The 19,702-nt window shown below is 41.1% G+C and overlaps 1 protein-coding gene across 1 annotated transcript in view; it reads left to right on the forward strand.

Annotated features, from left to right (window-relative positions):
- Nucleotides 1-19,702, forward strand: part of TRPM3 (transient receptor potential cation channel subfamily M member 3) — an 856,716-nt gene that overhangs the window by 655,949 nt on the left and 181,065 nt on the right. The window contains 2 exon segments of the mRNA XM_032635138.1: nt 18,952-18,995; nt 18,997-19,127. Of these exon segments, the coding sequence (XP_032491029.1) occupies nt 18,952-18,995; nt 18,997-19,127 (175 nt within the window).

The following is a 19,702-nucleotide window of genomic DNA, read 5'->3' on the forward strand; positions in this document are numbered from 1 at the left end:
TAAGCCCGGAGAAATAGGAGAAAAATAGAGATGTTATGCCCTAATACTGGCCAAATAAGCATGCAGCTTTTTTTTTTCTTTTTTTTTTTTTGGCATCCATCACTGAAGCAACAAGCACTCTTACCCTTACTGAACAGGCTGTCCCTGTTCTGCAAGGAGGCCAGATTTCACAAGCCTCGCAGAGTCCCACATGCCTGCAACCCTGCAGGCAAACACTCAAGTCCTAAATCCCAGGCAGAGGAATCAACAGGTCTGTTGGCTAATGAGCCTTGACGTCTCTGGGTCCACATGGAGTTCTGTGGGCAATTCCTGGTAGAATGAGGCAGGGTGGAAAAACAGGTGCACCTTTGCTAAAACAGAGGGCTGAGGATTGAAGAGTCAGCTTTCCTGGTCATCAGAAAGATCTGAGCTGAACCCTTCCTCATTAGCAGCATTTCGTCCACCCAAAGGGAGAACACAGGAAGTGCATATTGACTCTGGTTCACATCAGAATTTATTATGAAATCATGGTGGAGTTTGGGGAGAAGTGGAAAGTTCATTACACCCTGTATTTCCATTTTTCTGTCCTGTTTTCTTGGTTTGAGTGGAGCAGGGTTTGTTTTATTCCATTGATTTATTTATTTCCATTATTCAAGTAATAAGAACCGTTGTTATGAGTATGAATTATTGTTCATAAACTTAGGTATGTAGGAAATGTCACATAGTAACAATTTTCCTTAATTCAAATAAATCCAATTCCAAGCCCCCTTTCCATCTAGTTTTGGTAAATTCAATCTTTATCTATTAGGTCTCTCCCACCCTCTCCCTCTCTCTCTCTCTCTCTCTCTCTCTCTCTCTCTCTCTCTCTCTCTCTCTTTCTCCCTTCCTCCCCCTCCCTCCTTCCCTCTCCCTCCCTCTCTCTGTCATTCTTCTTCTCTCCCTCTTCCTCTCCTCTCTCCCCATATTCCTCTCTCCTCTCCCCTTCTCTCCCCTCCCCTCCTCCCTCCTTCGCTCCCTCCCTCCCCCCTCTCTTCCTCTCTCTCTCTTTCTCCCCCCCCTCCTCTCCTCTCCTCCCACCTCTCTCCCTCTTTCCTCTCCTCTCTTCTCTCCCCACCCCACTGTCCTCTCTCTCTCCCTACCCTCCTCTCTCATGCTTATGGTGTACCTGGAAAACTGAATAAGAGCCTTTTAACCTCCCTCAGCCAGGGTGACCACTGATAAAAACAACTGCCCAAGCCTGCTTGGTCCCTCCAGGGTGGAAGGCTCTGGTGCTGCCTGGCTGAGTAAAGCCAGCTGTATCTTTACTGCAGCTGGCATCCCCGTGGCCAGGGCTCTGCAGCCCCGATTCAGCACCCCAAAGGCACTTCACAGCAGCCCCCTCAGACCAGATGCCTGTGCTAATCCCACCCTTAAGGAGCTTACATTTGAGTGGAAGGAGACAGAGAACAAACAAGTAAAATACATAGTGTATTGCATAGTGATAAGTGCTGGTGAGAGAGAAAAAGCAAAGAAGGCAGAAAGGCAAGTGCAGGGAAGGGGCTGCAATTTTCAGTAGAGTAGGGGGAGGACTCCCTGAAGAGGGGACATCTGAGTAAAGACTTGGAGGAAATGAGGGAGCAAGTTGTGTGATGTTTTGGAGGAGACCATTTCCAGCAGGGGAAACAACATTAAAAAGGCGCTGAGGTGGGAATGTGGGCAGCATGTTTGAGGAGCATCAGGAGGCCTGTGTGACCACGTGGACGGAAGAGTAGGAGAGGAGTGCGGAGGAGGCCAGAGAGGAAACAAGGGCCAGGGCCAGGCAGGACTGTAAGGCCTCTGACTTTCACATTCACTCTGTGGGAGGTGGAAGCTTGTGGAGTTCTGAGCAAAGGAATGAGTGGTCTTGTATGTTTCAATAGACTCGCGGTGCCTGCTGAGTTGAGAGTCGTCCAGATTGGGAGCAGGAATGAAAACAGAGATGCCAGTCAAGAGAAAATGGCACTAATCCAGGCAAAAGCTGATGGTAACTAGACTAGGGGTGGTAGCAGTTGAGGAGGTGAGAAGTAGTCAACTTTGAACTATGATATGAAGGTAGACCAGGCAAGATTTACCATCAAATTGGATATGGGGTATGGTTCCAGATTTTGGAGGCTGATCAGTAGAAGAATGGAGTTTCCATTTTCCAGTCTGGAGAAGACTGTGGGGATGGGGATGGCAGGGATGGGACAATGTCAGGAGCTTAGCTTTGGACATGTCAGATTTGAGAGGCCTCAGAGCACGCGTGGAGACGTCGAGAGGGGCACGGTCATGTGAGACTGAAGTTCGGTGGAGATATTTGGCCTCGAATTATAAACATGGAAGTTGTCTGTGTGTCGACAGTATATGAAACCATGTGAGTGGATGAGATCACCAAGGTAGTGTATGAGGAGAGGACAGGACAGGAGAGAACCAAGAACTGAGCTTCGAGACGGTCCTTCTATCAGAGGAGAGACCAGCAAAGGAGATAAAGAAGGAGCAGCTAGTGAAGTGAGAGGGAAACCAGAGGAGAATGCTCTCTGGAAGCCAAGCAAAGAACATATTTCCAAGAGGAAGGAGTGGCCAACTGTGTCAAATGCTGCTGACAGGACAAGTAAGGAGAGACCCGGGAACTGACCATCAGGGATGTTGAGAGTCTTTTCTGCCTGTTCCAGGAGTTGGATAATTTCCTCCCCATCTCATCCGCTTCAACCTCTCCCCCTCAAATACACTTGTCTTTTTCCTCCTCCTCTTCAGGGCATCAGCGAGCTTAGTTCTTTAACAAAAACCATCATGAGAGCTTATCTTCAGGCCACCAGCGTAAACCTCCTGTGAGAAAAGACAGCCCAGTGGGCCTTTTGGAAATAAGGAGAAGAAAAAACAAATTTAAAATGAAATATGAATTAACTGATAATCAATGATCCCGCTACACAGGAAGATATTATTGACTTTTAGGCAAAGTACCAAGTAGAGAGTAAATTAAATATACATAATTTCCATCAGTGCAGTGAAACCCCTGTTGAATTAGGATGAAGTGGTGAGCCATTGGTTTTTAAACGGTTGTAGGTGTTGAATTGCAAGAAGAGTGCATATCTTCCGGTGTGGGCAATAGTCAACCAATCACATGCAGCTAAAACAGGTGTCAGTGCATGGCTGACACAGGTTTCCAGCTTGGTTGGTTTCTCATTGATCATAGGCATACTTGGGCTCAACATACTAACAGATGTTGCAATATATGAATCATATTTATCACATTAGTTAGACTCAAAGGTTGGCAAATTATGGCCTGTGGGCCAAATCCAGTGCATTATTCGTCTTTGTAAATAAAGCTTTATTGGAATATAGCCATGTCCACGCTCCATCTTTCATGCACCGTCTCTGGCTGCTTTCATGCTACAGTGGCAGAGTTGAGAACTTGCAGCAGAGATCATCTAGCCTGCAAAGCTGAAGATATTTACTGTCTGGCCTCTTACAGAAAATGTTTGCTGACTCCTAGTCAGACTTCAATAGACTATGAGAAGTATAACAGGGACATTTCAGTCCTACTCCATGGGCTTTCATCTTAATTTATTCCAGGGGACACGTCTTAGATTTCACTTCTTTTCACAGGTGCAAAGTCTCCACTCCCTACAGCTTTATGCTAGGGTGTTGGTTCTCCGAGTGTGGTCCGTGGACCAGCAACAATAGCATCATCCAGGAACTTGTTAGAAATGCACATTCTCAAGTCCCATTCTAGACCTACTGATCAGAAGCTCTGAGGGTGGGGCCCAGCAGTGTGTATTTTAGCTGATCCTTCAGGTGATTCTGGAGGATGCTAGGCTTGAGAGCCATCCCACTAGAGCACACACTGGTAAGAAGAGCTGAGAACTGGAAATGGGCATTTCCACACACCGCTTCTTGTGATAATTTTCAATGCACAAACTAGTTCTTTGCACGTTAGAATCAGGATTTTAAGAGCAGTCCTTAGAGTGCCACACTCTTCCTGTAACATTAGGATAACCCATTTACGAGAATGATAGTATTACCACTGAGTATTGATGTCAAATGACTCTTGGTGGCAGCAGTAGGAATAACTCAAGTAGCTGTTTCACACCAACTCAACAGAGCAGGGTAATGAGGGTAACCACCCCCATGCCCCTGGGCCTTGACTGTCTCTGATTCTTCATCATGACACTCCAGTGTGCTTAAGTGATAGAATGTAATGAGACATTTATTTATAAGAGAGAAAAGTAGAAGGCATTTATATCCAACTCCATCAAGGATATGCTAGAACATGAGAAAAACTTTAAATTGATCTTTTCCCCCTACAGGATTTATGCAGGTGCTATTGTATTGTTGTTGCTATTTTCCTTTGCTTAATGATCTAATCCTTCCCTGGAGCTTCATGCCTCTGTGTGGCTAGAAGAAGAAATATCTCTGATAACAAACAGCTGTGATTTATTTAGATGGAGCTAGAAACTGGATCTCAAGAATCAGAGAGGGGCAACAAGTGAGTCTTAGCCTTTTTAAGCCATGAATAGGTGAACAAAGGAACAGTGAACAAACTCAGGCCCCTTTCTAAATATCCAGAATTAGCATCTATTTTTAAAAATCTGCTAGAAATGAGTTTGAGACCCTAGAGTGATCATATGTACAGGTTTGTCCAAAACTAAATAATTCTGGTTTATATTGATCCTTGTCATCCCAGAGTAATTATTAATGATGACCTCTTCACTTGCAAGAATGTCCTGGTTTTTGTATGATAAATCACCTGGTCACCCTAGTGAGAGACAAGCCAGTGGAGTGCAGAGTGCAGGCTCTGAATTTCCTAATAGGTCTCTGAAACCCTGTTCAGACATGTGATTTACTCTCAGTGCCTCAATTTACTTAACTGTAAAATGGGGATGATAATATCTCTATCATAGGGTTGGTGAGCAGATTAAGTGAGCATATACAACTCGCCTGGCTGAGTGCCCAGCACCTGGTGGGTGCTTCGTAGCCGCTACTTCCCCTACAGGAATAAGAAACTGTCTTCAGTCAGTTGGCCGAGTGGATTTCACTACATGAAATCATTCACTGCAGCCCAGAAATTCATAAGCCCCCTTGTTTGGGTTCTATTTTTAATAAGCTTTTTTAAAATCTGTGGCAATTGTTGTTTCCTTTCAAGGAGCTGTAAAGACATTAAGAAAAAACTGTCTTTCAGAAGAGGCCATATTTGCGTCTAAAAAATAAGATCACGTTCACAAACTTGAACCAGAGGTTCAAGTTCGTTAGATGCTGCTGCAAAATGAATGCCAGAAACAGAAGTGACTGCACTGTAACTCATGGTGTTGGAGCTTGAGGAAGTCGAGTAAATTATAACTCACTCTTGACAGGACAATATTCAAATTGACCAAGAGTTGAACACTGGAGTTAGGCAGATGGAGATCAAAATATCACTTTATTAATGATGAAGTAGTTGAACATAATGACTTATTGTGAGGGCCAAATGGGTTTGCCTGCTTACCTCAGTCCTCAAGACAGCCAACCAGAGGAGAAATTTGGGTCTACAGAAACAGTTTTACTAATATTACTGACTGGCACTGGTCCATAGAGGAAAATGAAAAAGGATGCTAAATCCTCCTCACTGAGAGACTTTTAGTAGACTCGTCCTATCCAATCAAGGAACATGGACATTAGTCACCACCAACCAGGTTACTCAATTCTATATATAGAGACAAGAGAAGGACAAGGGGCTAGATGTGTCACATTAATGGAGCCCTCCACATGGAAATTTGACACCAGAGGAAAGAAGGTTTCCCATGACATTGTCACCATATTTCTCACTGAAGATTTAGTAACAGTGAAAATTTGATCAGATTGGACACATTATCTTTTGGAAAAGATGCCAGGTAATCAAATAAAAATGTATCGCTTTTCCCAACTGCTGATCAGAAATTGGATTAAATACCATTACCAGCTCCCAAATAATCAGTACCCTTCCTTTGTCTCATACATGATAATGGCAGTCAGTTATTTTAATAACTTTAATAACCTTTGTGATGAATGAAGGTCACTCCTGGCCTACAGCAAGTTAGCTGCTAAAACGTATCCATCACCTCAGAGAGAACAGAATTAGGTTTCTACTTCAGTCATATAGTTCCCTATTTATTTCAACTGGAGGAAATAATAGCTTTCACGGACATCCTTCCAGCAAGGGGAAGAGTGTAAACCTTTGTTCGCGTCTTTCTCCCCAGTGTCCAGGACACGTTGTCACTGCAGCTGGGTCAAATTCTGAGAAATAATAAGGCTTCAATTTAAAAGTACAAGACAGCTGAACTGTAATTGGCTATTCAAGTTCCTAAGAATCTGGACTCTTGCAGACTTAATCCAGATGGACAAGGCAATGTGTGAGCACCCACCCAGGTCACTCAGCGTGTTCTTTTCTTGGTCTCTGACCACCACTAAGGCCAGTAGTGAAGGCCTGTAAAAGGATACCAGGGACCACTTAAATGGCTGTCATCTCCACTTTCAGCAGTTTGCATCAGTAGTATTGAGGTATGATAGTCCCCTTATAACATCTATTCATGTCATTTCAGCTGTGCTAGTCCCAAGGTATAGACCCTAGGCATTGTACCTTCTAATTTTACTTCACAAGCATTTATTTGAACTACCTTCTAAGTATGAGGCACTATGGAAACCAGAATGTTGTCTAAGAGGGGTGTGGGTGTTTCTGTCCCAAAGAGTTTACAATGTAGTGGATGAAACTTTCATTAAAGCAAGGCAGAATTTAAAAACTGCCAAAGGATATGTAGAAAAATAAATAAATAATGGGGCTACAAAGGAATGAATAATTAATACTGCCTGAGGGAGTTAGGAAGGGCCTCAGGAATTAGTAACATTTGAACTGGACTTTGCAGATTGAGTTAGGGTTTCTGAGGGGCTACAAGAAATAGCACCTCTTTTCCTCATCCAAGTTCTAAACACTTTGAGAAATAAAAGAAGTAGTTGATGGAACTCAGAATATCATTTTTAGTTGGGGGACAAGTTAGCAGACATGGATTTTAGACTGTTGACCAAGTGGGATTATTGACTCCCCAGAATTAGGCAGAATTCCACAGTAAGCCTTCATTCCCCATCCCACCACATACACCCGCAGGGACAGGGCCCTGGAGGATTTGGGAGATGTCAGGCTTCCTGCAGGCAGGAAGATGCCAAGAGAAAGAAGAGCGAGACTGAGTGGGCAAATCCAGTTATTATTCTCAAATCTACCAAGGAGTAAAAACAAAGAAAACCCAAGGATCTTCTTAGGAAAAATTCCTCCTCATGAAACCAAGAGTAGGGAAAGATACTCCTCTCTGAAAATTAGGATGGCTAAAGGGAAATTTAAAAATAGTCCTAGATGGAGGATAAGGAAGATAGTCTGGATGAGACTAGAATCAGAATGAACAGAAAGTTCTGGAGAGAGGGATGAGGCTGTGAATAAAGGTTGGGTCCAGAACATGGGGAGCCTTGTCTCATGCAAAATTATTTGGGCTGTTATCTATAAGCAATGGGAACCCACTAAATATTGTTACAGAGAAGACTGTATTTACAGATGATAACTAGCAGTTATGTGATGATTGTTGTAGAGGCAGAGAAATCAGTTAGGAAGCAATCTCAGTAGCCCACAGGAAAACCAGTGAGCACAGAAACTGGGCATTTGGCATCATTCCTGATTTCAGGAGAATTTAAATCAGATCTAAGTGCCTTGGACCTCAGGTCAGTTGATTAAGGGAAAATTGCTTATGTCATAAAACATTTGAAAATTTCTATAGAAATAAGTACATTGTCATATAACCTATGAGCAATCAGGATATACTTGAGGTGATTCAGTATCTTGCCTTCCTTCTGTACCCCAGATTTTAGTGAACTACATGTAGAACACTCTATGATATGCTGGGGATACAAAGATAAACCTACCTACAGAGAAAAGAGATGTCCAAACATGTAAATTAATGAGAGAAAACTTCAAGAGATATGTAAGATACTATGAGAATTTTTTCCTTGATATCATAGTAGTTGATTGACAAATTTATAAAGTATATTCATTGGCATGGGCTTTTAAGACAAGCAAATGCTATAAGAACACAGAAGTGAGAATAGTTAATTCTGCCTGGTGGGGGTGAAAGGGAGGGGCCTAAGGAAGACTTTGAGCCTGGGAACTGCAGGATGCATGTAAGTTCTCCAGAAAGAGTAAGTCAAAAAGAACATGCCTTAAAGAGGGAATAGAATTTTTCACATTTGGTGCAGGGAGAAGTAATTGCAGTCTCCTTCAAATGACGCAGAGATTTTTTTTTTTTAATTATCTTGGAAGGGCAAATTAATATACAATTTTGCCATTACCAGCAACATTCCCCTCTTACCATTTACCTCTCCTACCCAGCCGTGCCCTGCACTGTGGGCTAGGTCTTTCCAAATCATAATTCCCCTGGCTGCTCTGCTGCTTACTAATTCTGCCAAGAAGCCAAAGAATCTTGTACGAGCTGTGGACCTAGATCCTGGCACATTTATAGGGGAGTGTGGGGAAGGAATTATAAAGTAAAATGAGTTAGAATCACTTTGATTACCTTACATTTGAGAAGGCAAGGATGCCTTTTGATGTGGGTTTTGAACAGAGCAGAAACTAAGAAGACTGTAGCTTTGTTTGGGCGAGTTTTCTTGTAGACTTAGATCAATTATATTAAAACATTCAGCCTGCAAACAATGGCCCCAAAGAAAAAAACGCTGGCTCTTTTATTTTTCTGAGAGTAATACTTGCCTTACAGCCCATGCCATTGGCCGTTCCCTTTCTTTTGAAACGATTCACGTGGATTGTTGCTTGGATGTCCTAGAAACATACGGACGTTAATAGCAGAACATTTTAATCAGAGCTGTCTGGCCATGAGGGAATAACTGTTTTCCATTGATTAAGTCAAAAGCTAAGTTTGTTTACTAGCATGTAATATACTTGGAGTCAACTTATGAGTTTTGTTATTTGGCATTTACATCTTTGTCCAACCCACAGAATTCAAAAGACTTAAGCTGATTGAAGCACTGAGGAGAGGCCCCTCGGTAGAAGACATCAGGGGAGTGACAAAAAGATCACCTACCCCAAAGCAGAAAGTTTTAGTGTTTTGGATAGGAGATAAAGGTGCCTTCCTAAGCATATTACTGGTCTGCATGAGAGAATATTCAAACTTTGGAAAAGTGTGTATCAAATTATTTATTTGTCAGAGCATACTTTTGGTTTAAATCCATAAAATGCATTTGTCGTCATGAATCATTTATGCAGTTAAAATAGAAACCTTTTACAAACCTAATAAATATATATAAGAATCTTTATATTTGTTTAACCATATAGTTCTCAGTAAGTGCCAGACTCTGTTCTAAGTACTTGACAAATAACTCATTACTCAAAACAGTGCTATGAATTATGTGCCAACTCTGTGTATTAGACACTGTGTAGAATTCTAAAATATATTGTTTGTTTATCAAGTCATATCAAGATGTATTTACGCCTTTCTAGGATGTGCATAGTTCCAGCTACCATGTTAGTAGTACAATGTCTAGACATGCTGTCAGAGTTTACAGTAGCAAGGAGGTACAATAGACTAGAGTGACCCATGCTGAGTTAAAAAGTAGGGGTCAACAGGAAGCAGCAGATAAATGAAGGTAGAGACAGTCATGGAACTGGGAATCAGAGTCAGAGATCAGGACAGGACAGGTTCAGCCCAGTTCCAGCCAGGCAGCCCATGATCTAAAGAAAAGAGTCATCATCTGAGTGAGACAGGTCCAGGCTTCCAGAGTATAGGGCAGAGATGGTCGTGGTGTTGCATGAAGAAGTGCTTCCAGAAAAGTCCACTGAAATCAAGGCAAAACCCCAGTCTTGGGGCCCACATTGCCAGGGGGGGAGCAAGCACATGTCCCAGGCTGGCTGGCTTATAGAAGAGGGTGCCACTCTCCAGGAGCCAAGGGTATTCACAGAGGACGATTGCTCTCTCTGCTCTTGGGCTTAGAGCTCTCTGAAGACCATCTGAATCCCTTCTGCTGTCTGAGTGAAGTTCCTTGATCGACCACATGAGTGAGTCCTCTTCTCTTTGAGAGAAGCAGAGCAGCTCACCGTGACTGGTAACCAGGTTTCCCACATGAGCATCAGTTAAGCTCCAAAATCAAGGCCTGCCTGACACTGTGTAGATGGTAGGCTTACACCCAGTTTAGAACTGAATATTGCCTCTTAAAGCCCTACCTCAGGGCTTCCCTGGTGGTGCAGTGGTTAAGAATCCGCCTGCCAATGCAGGGGACACGGGTTCGACTCCTGGTCCCAGAAGATCCCACATGCTGCGGAGCAACTAAGCCCATGCACCACAACTACTGAGCCTGCACTCTAGAGCCTGTGTGCCACAACTACTGAGCCAGCACGCCTAGAGCCCATGCTCCACAACAAGTGAAGCCACCACAATGAGAAGCCCGTGCACTGCAACGAAGAGTAGCTCCTGCTCACCTCAACTAGAGAAAAGCCCACGCACAACAACAAAGACCCAGTGCAGCCAAAAATAAAACAAATAAAATAAATTTAAAAGAAGAAAAGCCCTACCTCAAAAAAAAAAAAAAATCTCTGCTATCCTCCATTTTTCTCTTACAAAGAGCCCTCAACTACTGTCTCCTTGCGAGGGTCCTCAGGCTGAGAAAAGAGCATCTGAGGACTTTCCATGTTGTTAAGGACAGGTGAAGACTTCCTTGGAGTCAGCAGAGGTGAGGCTAGGGAGGGGAATGTTTGGTGGCAATAAAGAGAAACTCACTCAAAATATATAAAGGAGTATTTTTGATAAAGAGAAATGTGTTTAGAGGAAGGTTTGCAAACTATGGCCCACCCTGTTTTCACATGGCTTATGGGCTAAGAATGTTTTTTTCATTTTTAAATGTTTGAAAATAAAAGAATAGTTTTGTAACATATGAAAACTACATCAAATTCAAATTTCAGCCTCCATCTGAAAATTCCATTTTTCTCATTAGTCGACCTGTAGTACAAAAAAAGAATGTATTCAATTGTGTTTTGCAATTCGTCCATAAACATTCTGTATAATTTGTTTTCTCTCGTTATATAAGTACCTGCATGATGTCCTCTATTTTGCCCATTGTCCTACAAAGCCTAAAATATTTACTATATAGCCCCTTACAGAAAAAACTTTCTACCTTGATCTATAGGGGACTCTACGAACTACAGCCAAGTGACTGTATCTTGAACTGAAAAGTCGCTAATAATCCAGGCAATAAATCCGTCTCTCTCTCCCACTCTCACTCTCTCTCTTTCTCTCTCTCACCCCCAAACACACACACTCTCTCCCTCCCTCTCACTCAGGCCACGTGATCTCTCCTCTGTGATGCACTCAGTTCCTTCTTTTCTTCCTGCACACAGACTTCTTTGCTTGTTTATTCACCCTGACATGGTCCCATCAGAGCCACCACTAATAGAGGCTTTACTCCCCAAGTACTCATGCCCTCCCAGTCCCTCCCAGTTACTCACCTGAGGTTCAAGGTCTCCATTCAAAGTGCAGGAAGGCAAATCTGGCCCACTGCAGGTCTGGAATCTACCTCCATTCCAATCAGCTTTGAAAGATGCCAAGTAAGCCTGCCCTTCTGTGCTGCGGACAGTTCAGTTCTCTGATAGGCGGGTATGGATAGAGAGGACATGATGGGAGTTGCCAGTACACATGCCACAGTGACCTCTTTGGTTGGCTTTCAAGATTTTTACATTCAATCCACTCCCCCAGTTCTGGCCTTTGGCCTTCAATCGCTACATGGGAAAGCAAAGCAAGAAGGCAGTGTCCAAAATTATAGTCCTCTGGTGGGGGCTGGTACTGAATTCCTAAGAAAATACCTGCAGCATTGATAATGCAAAAAATAGATTGGTTCAACAACAGAAAAAAATGCATTGAAAACAAACAGAAAAAAAAGGGGATTGGCCATATTAATTCAGTAGATTTAACATTCTTAGTCCCCAGGGTAAGAAATGCTATGCACCATCTGTTTTTGGTCTTTTATCATTGTCTCAGAGAGGTGTTTCCATGAATTCAAACTCTATATCTTCAACGTCTTGACAACCTCATATCTTCAGCCAAATTTACTGAGATTTTAACTGCCAAGATAAAATATACATGTATGTTTATTCTGGAATATTGGCACTAGCTTTAAATATGGAAAGATTGTGTATGGATGGGGTCTGTTAAGTTCAATATCGACAAGGGAGTTGCCATAGGGATTGGTGATGATAGGAAAAGACACTTAAGCAATTTGCCTTATCTTTACCCCTGCCTAGTCCTCCAATGGGTTGGAAATTTATGCCTCAGGGAAAGACCCCTGTCCTTTTTCAAGGAATTTCTTCCCCACTAGAGAACCAAAAGTGTCTAAAACTGAAGCATCTTGTTGCATGTGGTTTCCTTTTGACTGCTTAATAATTTGTGCAGTATTTTATATTTCCAAATGCTTTTCTAATCCATTTAGGGCAGAATTATAGTGGCAAAAAAAATGTAGTAAGGATATACATAATTGGTTTGAACTGGGGTTGGCATTTACCAATTGAATACATCATCAGGATTTGCTAAAATAAATAGGTTTATTACCCATTTCCAAGTGGGATCAGGCACATTCCAGTAATAGTTCTGTTGTCTTGAATAGATAATGTATTCTATCTCTAAAACATGAAGGCAATATCTAAAACATCTGCTTCCATTGAAGACTGAAGAGACATTCTAGTTAAAATGAGATGCATTTTTTTTTCTTATGTCATTCCTTGATATTTTCTTGGGCTCACTCTGTTCCTTAGTAGCTCAAAGATTTCCAATCACGTTTCTTTTTGCCAAAATAAAGCATATTAAAAATATTGTCTTTCTATACAGTAATATTCTACAGTTGTACCTGAATATTCATGTTTCTGGGAATCTTCCTAATTATAAGAAGCGCCTTAAACTTAATAAATAAGAAATAGTATCGAGTGTTGTCAGTTAAACACAGCTGATTACCAGCTTTATTTAATTTTCATAAATCCATCCCACAATTTGCAGACCATAGAAGAGATTCATTAAGGGGAGCAAGAACCTAATCCTCAAACTATTTGTGAAAAGCCGTGGTATTATGCAAACTTCAGCCACTATTTCTCAAGCAGAGAGTAACGGGTGCCCATTAAAATGAGGCAAATAACTTGACTGCTTCTTTTCCCATCACTACAGTAATTGTTAATGCCCCCCAGGTCTGTATAAAGTTCTTTTTGTAAAATATAAGATCTTAAGGGGTTAGTGAGTTTTTATGGCCCCATTCTAGTCCAAATACAGGAGATGGTGACCAGTATATTTATTGGTTGAGTCAACCATTGAATCAAAGACCAGACTGTTCAAATGAGAAACGGGATAAAGGGGACATGTTCAGTGTTCAGTGCTTTTTTTTTTTTTTTTTTTTGTGGTACGCGGGCCTCTCACTGCTGTGGGCTCTCCCATTGCGGAGCACAGGCTTCGGATGTGCAGGCTCAGCGGCCGTGGCTCACGGGCCTAGCCGCTCCGCGGCATGTGGGATCCTCCCGGACCGGGGCACAAACCCGTGTCCCCTGCAACGGCAGGCGGACTCTCAACCACTGCGCCACCAAGGAAGCCCAGTGCTTTTTAATAATATACGCATTTTAATAATATAAATTTAAAATTTTGCAACATAAAATATATTGACAAATTCTCACTGTATGCACACTTTGAAAGCATATGCATTCTCCAAACAAACTTCTAAATCATCAAGAATCGCATAATCCCAGAACTGCAAGGCCAGTGTGTTAACTGTGTTCATGTCATTGCTAAACAGCTTTAGCTGGTAAACAGAAATACCTACCCATCACTGACACACTCATTCTCAAAGTGATTAAGATCTTCAAGAAGTCATCGCTCACGTAATGTTTGAAGCCTCCTTTCTAAATGACCTGTACTGCAATAATCACGTGATCTGTGGCTTTGGTCATTAAGATTTAGCTGAATATCAATCTTCTGTGCTCCATCTCCATGTAAATACAAACCGTTTTCCGACAGCAAAAAAAGTATTCCTTAGGCCCACTGGCATTTTAGATCATATATAATGATGTTGACAGTAAACCAAAGGATTAATTTGGTTTGATCAAAATTCTATTTATCCGGGGCTTCCCGGTGGTGCAGTGGTTGAGAGTCTGCCTGCCGTTGCAGGGGACATGGGTTCGTGCCCCGGTCCGGGAAGATCCCACATGCCGCGGAGCGGCTAGGCCCGTGAGCCATGGCCGCTGAGCCTGCGCGTCTGGAGCCTGTGCTCTGCAGCGGGAGAGGCCACAAACAGTGAGAGACCCATGTACTGCAAAAAAAAAAAAAAAAAAATCTATTTATCCAAGCATTTCACTACAATACACCAAATATTTTTACAAGTGGCTGAACTGATCGTAGATTATAGTCTCATGTTGGCAGAAAGAGAGAGAAGAAAAAGGTCTTTCAGAATTTTAAGACATTCTTCTCTCCCTGCCACCTCCTTCTTTACACCACCCACCCAATCTTTGTTTACGCCAATTTTGACAATATTTGAATTATTGGAAGCCCAGGCTTAACTGCATAGTGGTCATAACAAAATGGGACAAACGTCTAAGAGGTTATCTTCTGCAAAGAACCATTAACTGGGGTTCAATTTATAATTTGAAAGCCCAAGGTCAACTTGGAATCCTCTAGAATGTAGTTGCTAAGGTCCGTTACTCAAGCTCACATTTTTGTAGGCTATAATGCTTCCAGTTCCAAAATTACAAAAACTAAAAAGTGTGACAAACATCTTGCCTCTTCCTGAGGGAGCAACTCTGCGTTGCTCTAAAATTAAATTCTAATGGAAATCTCTAAGAAGTTTTTGGTTATAGTAGAAAATGAAAAATTATTGCAATCAACTAAGGAATTAGCCTACTTTCCCCCAAAACCAAAAGAACAAGTATTGACCAAAAAGATCTCTGAGGGGCCTAGATAAAATGAGAACGTTTTGGTGATAATAGAAGTCATATTTTTTAAAACTATAAATCTAAACTACTTTTTGTGAATGGTCAGTAGTTTCAGCTGAGCAAGACTTACACTTGTGAGGCTCTTCAAAGGAATTTATGTTAAATTTTTTTGTGGGCATAAAGAAATGGTAGTGGTCCTTATGATCCTGCTGGATCTGCAGTGAATTCCCAAAATGTTTATTTCACTAATAAAGAATATACCATTCTTGTTTTTTAAAATGCTTTTTCTTTACTAATGATGTCATATGCTACAGATTTGTAAATTTGTGGTTTTCTCTAGAGATTTTTTTTAATATCCTACGTCTAAAATGTAATTTAGAAAAGAAAAATGTGAACAGAAGAGATAAAGAAAAACAAGGAAGAGAGAAAGGAATGAAGGATGGGAGGAGAAATAACCTATAGACAGTGCTTCACCTTGGAAACTTTGGCCAGTCACTGTAACCGGGTAGTAATAATGTGATATAGTTTCCCTGGACATAGAGTTTTGTTTGAAAACCCATTCTAGAACCTGTCTCAGAGGCCTCAGTGGGCTTCATAAAAGAACACAAACTGATGCTCTTTGCATATATAGTGGTCCCTCAGTATCCTTGGGGGATTGGTTCCAGCCCCACCCCCACAGATACCAAAAATTGTGGATGCTCAAGTCCCTTCTATAAAATGGTGCAGTATTTGCATTGTAGCCTACACACATCCTCCTGTACACTTTAAATCTTCTCTAGATTACTTATAATACTTAATACAACATAAATGCTATGTAAATAGTTGCCAGCGCCCGGCAAATTCAAGTTTTGCTTTCTGGATCTTTCTGGAATTTTTTTCAAATATTTTCGCTTCGCAGCTGGTTGAATTTGTGGATGTGGAACCCACAGATACAGAGGGCCACCTGTATATCAGTGTTCTTAATTTAGGGTGGGGCTTTGTAAGGGTCCATTAGCAAGATTTTTACGAATAGGCTTCAGGAATCCATGAACTTTTGAAATGCATAGAAACATTTTTGTGATTGTCCTTATGAGCATTTATTTTTCTGGGAAAGGATCATTAGCTTTCATCAGATTCACAAAAAGTTTTCAAAGATTCTTGTCTCCAAAAAATAGGCTAAGAACCATTGCTTTAGGTCATTACTAATTATTTGATATCTTTTCTTTTCTCAGAAAAAAGGTAATATGTGTGATGGGTGTGTGTGTGTGTGTGTGTGTGTGTGTGTGTGTGTGTGTTGACAAAAAGGCTTAATGTTACCATATATCCATATATTGGCATGTTTAATTTACACAAAGCATATTTTTAGGCACGGCCTGGATTCTCTACCACCTATAACTAAGAAAATAAAAAATGCTTACGTTTTAGGCTATAAGGGTTTTTCATTGTCTGTGGAACAAATTTCCATATATTATCACTAAAGGAAATGGGAGAGAATTTAGAGGCATAGATATATTGGATATATTCAGTTTATGAAAAAATAGATGATATTTTGATACTTTACTCCATCCAGTTTTTAGCTCTGGAATATATATCTGAATTAATGTAGTTCTTTTCATCATTTCAGTTAATTACAGCTTCATTCCAAATATAGGGAAATCTGACCATCTAAATGCTTCTGTATTTCTAGAGGTTTATAACAATTTGATTTATTGATAAATATAACTGACAGCTTATTGCTCTCAAATCTTCCTATGAAAAATTGATCCTTTGCACCTGTGTTTCCTCTCAAAGAGAGGAGAGTTTTCCAGCCATCTTGCTATTGTCTGTAGACTCTGGATCACTGGAACATTCTAGAAGATCCATTCTATGACTTCTTCCTTCATGAGTGGGTCACAGTTGGTCTGTGAGTAGGAGTAAAGATCCACTGATAGAATCAGTGCTCAAGAATCAGAATTTGGCCAAGGCCTCTCTTAGAAGATCCTAGAAATAGTCTAAATGATATCCTTTGGTATAAAACAGTAGGTATAGCATATTGTTCCTTGACATGAAACAATATGAGAGCATGTGCTAAAGAAAAGCAAAGGGAAAAACTAAAAAGCATAGTATTTTGGAAATACCTTATAAAATCACTTTAAACATTTAAGTGTATGTTTAAACTTTAAACATAAAATACTTTACAAAATAACTTTCAATGTGCCTTGGAAAAGATTCCTCTTTTCCAAGGCACATTAGAACACTAAATCCATATAGGGGTGGGTATTTTTTATGTCAGAAAATTCTCCTCCAAAAGAAAGTGTGCTGTATTAACATTTCAAGTTAGCCCTTAATCTTTAACGTGCTTTCAACAGGAACTTACTTAATCCTCATAAACAATAGCAGTGGGAAAGTGTCTCCTTCATAGACACCCCAACAGAGCTTTAAAGTGGCCTTTTGTCTGAGTCATTAGAGCTTCTGGGTCAAAGGAGAACAGCATGACCTTTTACTTCCCTCTCCTTGGGTTTGAAGGAGTAATTCTCAAAAACTCCCCATTCACAGAAAACTCTGATGGGGCTACAGGTCATCCCTCTCTCCCAGTTCCTTCTGGGGAACAAAAAAAAAATCTTGGCTTCTTGCCTTAATCAACAGTTGTTATTTTCTTACATTTTTTAAATGTAGATTTAAAACAGCACTCTTTTTTTGTGTAACTGGCATTTTGGACCATTCTTTACAGATGAAAATCAAACCATGAAAAACACTGACTTATAAGAGATAAGGCCCCTAGGAGACTGATGTACTTATACTTTAGAAGTAAAACAGGTCACACAAGGTCTAATAAAATCTCTTACTAATGGAGCAAGAAATCAAAACGCCAAACTGTTATTTCTCATAGGGAAGCAGTTTCTAGATAAAAGATAAAACCATAACAGAAGGGGGAAGAGGAAGGAAGAACTGAGGTGATTAAGGGCTTTTTTCAGTTCGTATTTACAGAAGTGGTACAGAATCTTGACTCTATTTTTTAAGATAACTGCTTTGTGTACCTTATAAACCCTTTCATTTTTATGACACTGCCCAATTTCCTAACTATTCTGAGAGGATAGAGTGAGAAAATACAATGTGGTACCAAATTGAGCAAAAAACAAACTTATTCAATGAACGATGATACTTGAGATGTCACTTGAAAACTAATTTAATTTCTTTTTCATCATGTCTCTCATGGACATTTGTTTTTAATACTTCTCTTTACTCTGTTAGGTTGAACATACATAAGTGTTTGATGTTAGGGCAGTTTTTACTTGAAAACAGCAATGTCTATGGCTCAGCATAAATAGCTGAGATCCCTTAATTCAACTGAATTCAGAAATGTTTGCCCATCGTGTGCCTGGCACCTTCCTCAGTAGTGAAGGACACAGTAATGGCAGAGGGCAGATGCCATATCTCCTGAGTAATTTATTATAACTATTCTAGTGTTAAGAATCCATAATCAAGCTTATCACCTATGGTCAGAAATAGATAGACCCCTAATTTTGCCACTGGTTGATTCAACAAGTTAAAATATGCCCCCAGCTGATTTTGGTAGTCTTTAATAATAAGAAACCATTTAGGCATTTTCTTAGCACTGTGATGACTTCAGGGAGGTGGCATTTTTTTAACTTCCCATTTTTCATATAGGAAACTGACCCTTGGATCCATATGAGACTTGCTTAAGATCACATTTAGCTTCCAGTCTTTTGGCTGCTGGCCCAGCAGTTTCTTCTACTAACCAGTTCCTTTCCCACCCTCCTCACTCTACGCCTCCCCTGTGAGGTATAGTCATCAGCTCTTTAAAACCCCGGCGCCCTGGGAGTTGCGGGAAGAGGGCAGAGTCGAATGGACTCTCTAGTGGGAAAATTCTGCTAAAAGGGTTTTTCTGTACATTTTCGCTCTGTATGTTAGCCCTTCATATGTTGTTACCCTCCCCCATGCTCAGTAATTTTAGTTTGTGCTTTTTGTTTCTCTTTTTGTTTCTTTGGTTTGCTGGCTTTGTGTTCTTTTCTCTTTTTTTCCTTTCTTTTCCTTTTTTAATGCAGGAATCGGTCAAGGCGTTCCAGTGGTGGCACTCATTGTGGAAGGAGGGACCCAATGTGATCTCAATTGTCTTGGAATACCTTCGAGATACCCCTCCCGTGCCAGTTGTTGTCTGTGATGGGAGTGGACGGGCATCCGACATCTTGGCATTTGGGCATAAATATTCAGAAGAAGGCGGGTAGGTAATTTTCTAGGCCCCAGAGTTGACCTGTGAGTGCTAAGCTTGTGTTTCCAAGCTTGGAAAGAGAGGTGTGAGTTGATTGATCATTTGGCATGAGAGGGAGGTGGGGAAGAACAGGGAAAACATATTCTACATGTCCTGTGAAGTGGGCAATTCCCATGACAGCTCTACTAGTCCACACTGATGATACAGAGAACTAGGGGAATGGAGGGGTCATAGGATGTGGTCCTCCTTTCTGTTCTCTTCATTTTCCTTCTCTCTTGTCCTCCTCCCACTGAGGAGAAAGAGGAATTGGGTTTTAACACATGAAGCACAGCTAACCTGGACCATACAGTACAGGTTAGTAACTCTAGAGAAGCTATAGGATGTGCAGCTTCCAGGCTTGACCTCCAAATACCACCTTCCCCAAGCTGCCATGTGTGTACAAATGCTAAATGTTTACAAAAGCATTTGGTGGCCTGTCCCATCAGATCCCTCTAGACTGGCTTGGAAAGTAGATTCTCTGTAATGGTAACCACTCTGTCCTGTGTAACCTGCTCTTGAGCCCCTCGCGCACTTTCCTTGGTCTAGCA

The sequence above is a fragment of the Phocoena sinus genome, chromosome 6 (genome assembly GCF_008692025.1).
Source record: "Phocoena sinus isolate mPhoSin1 chromosome 6, mPhoSin1.pri, whole genome shotgun sequence".
NCBI classification, from domain to species: domain Eukaryota; kingdom Metazoa; phylum Chordata; class Mammalia; order Artiodactyla; family Phocoenidae; genus Phocoena; species Phocoena sinus.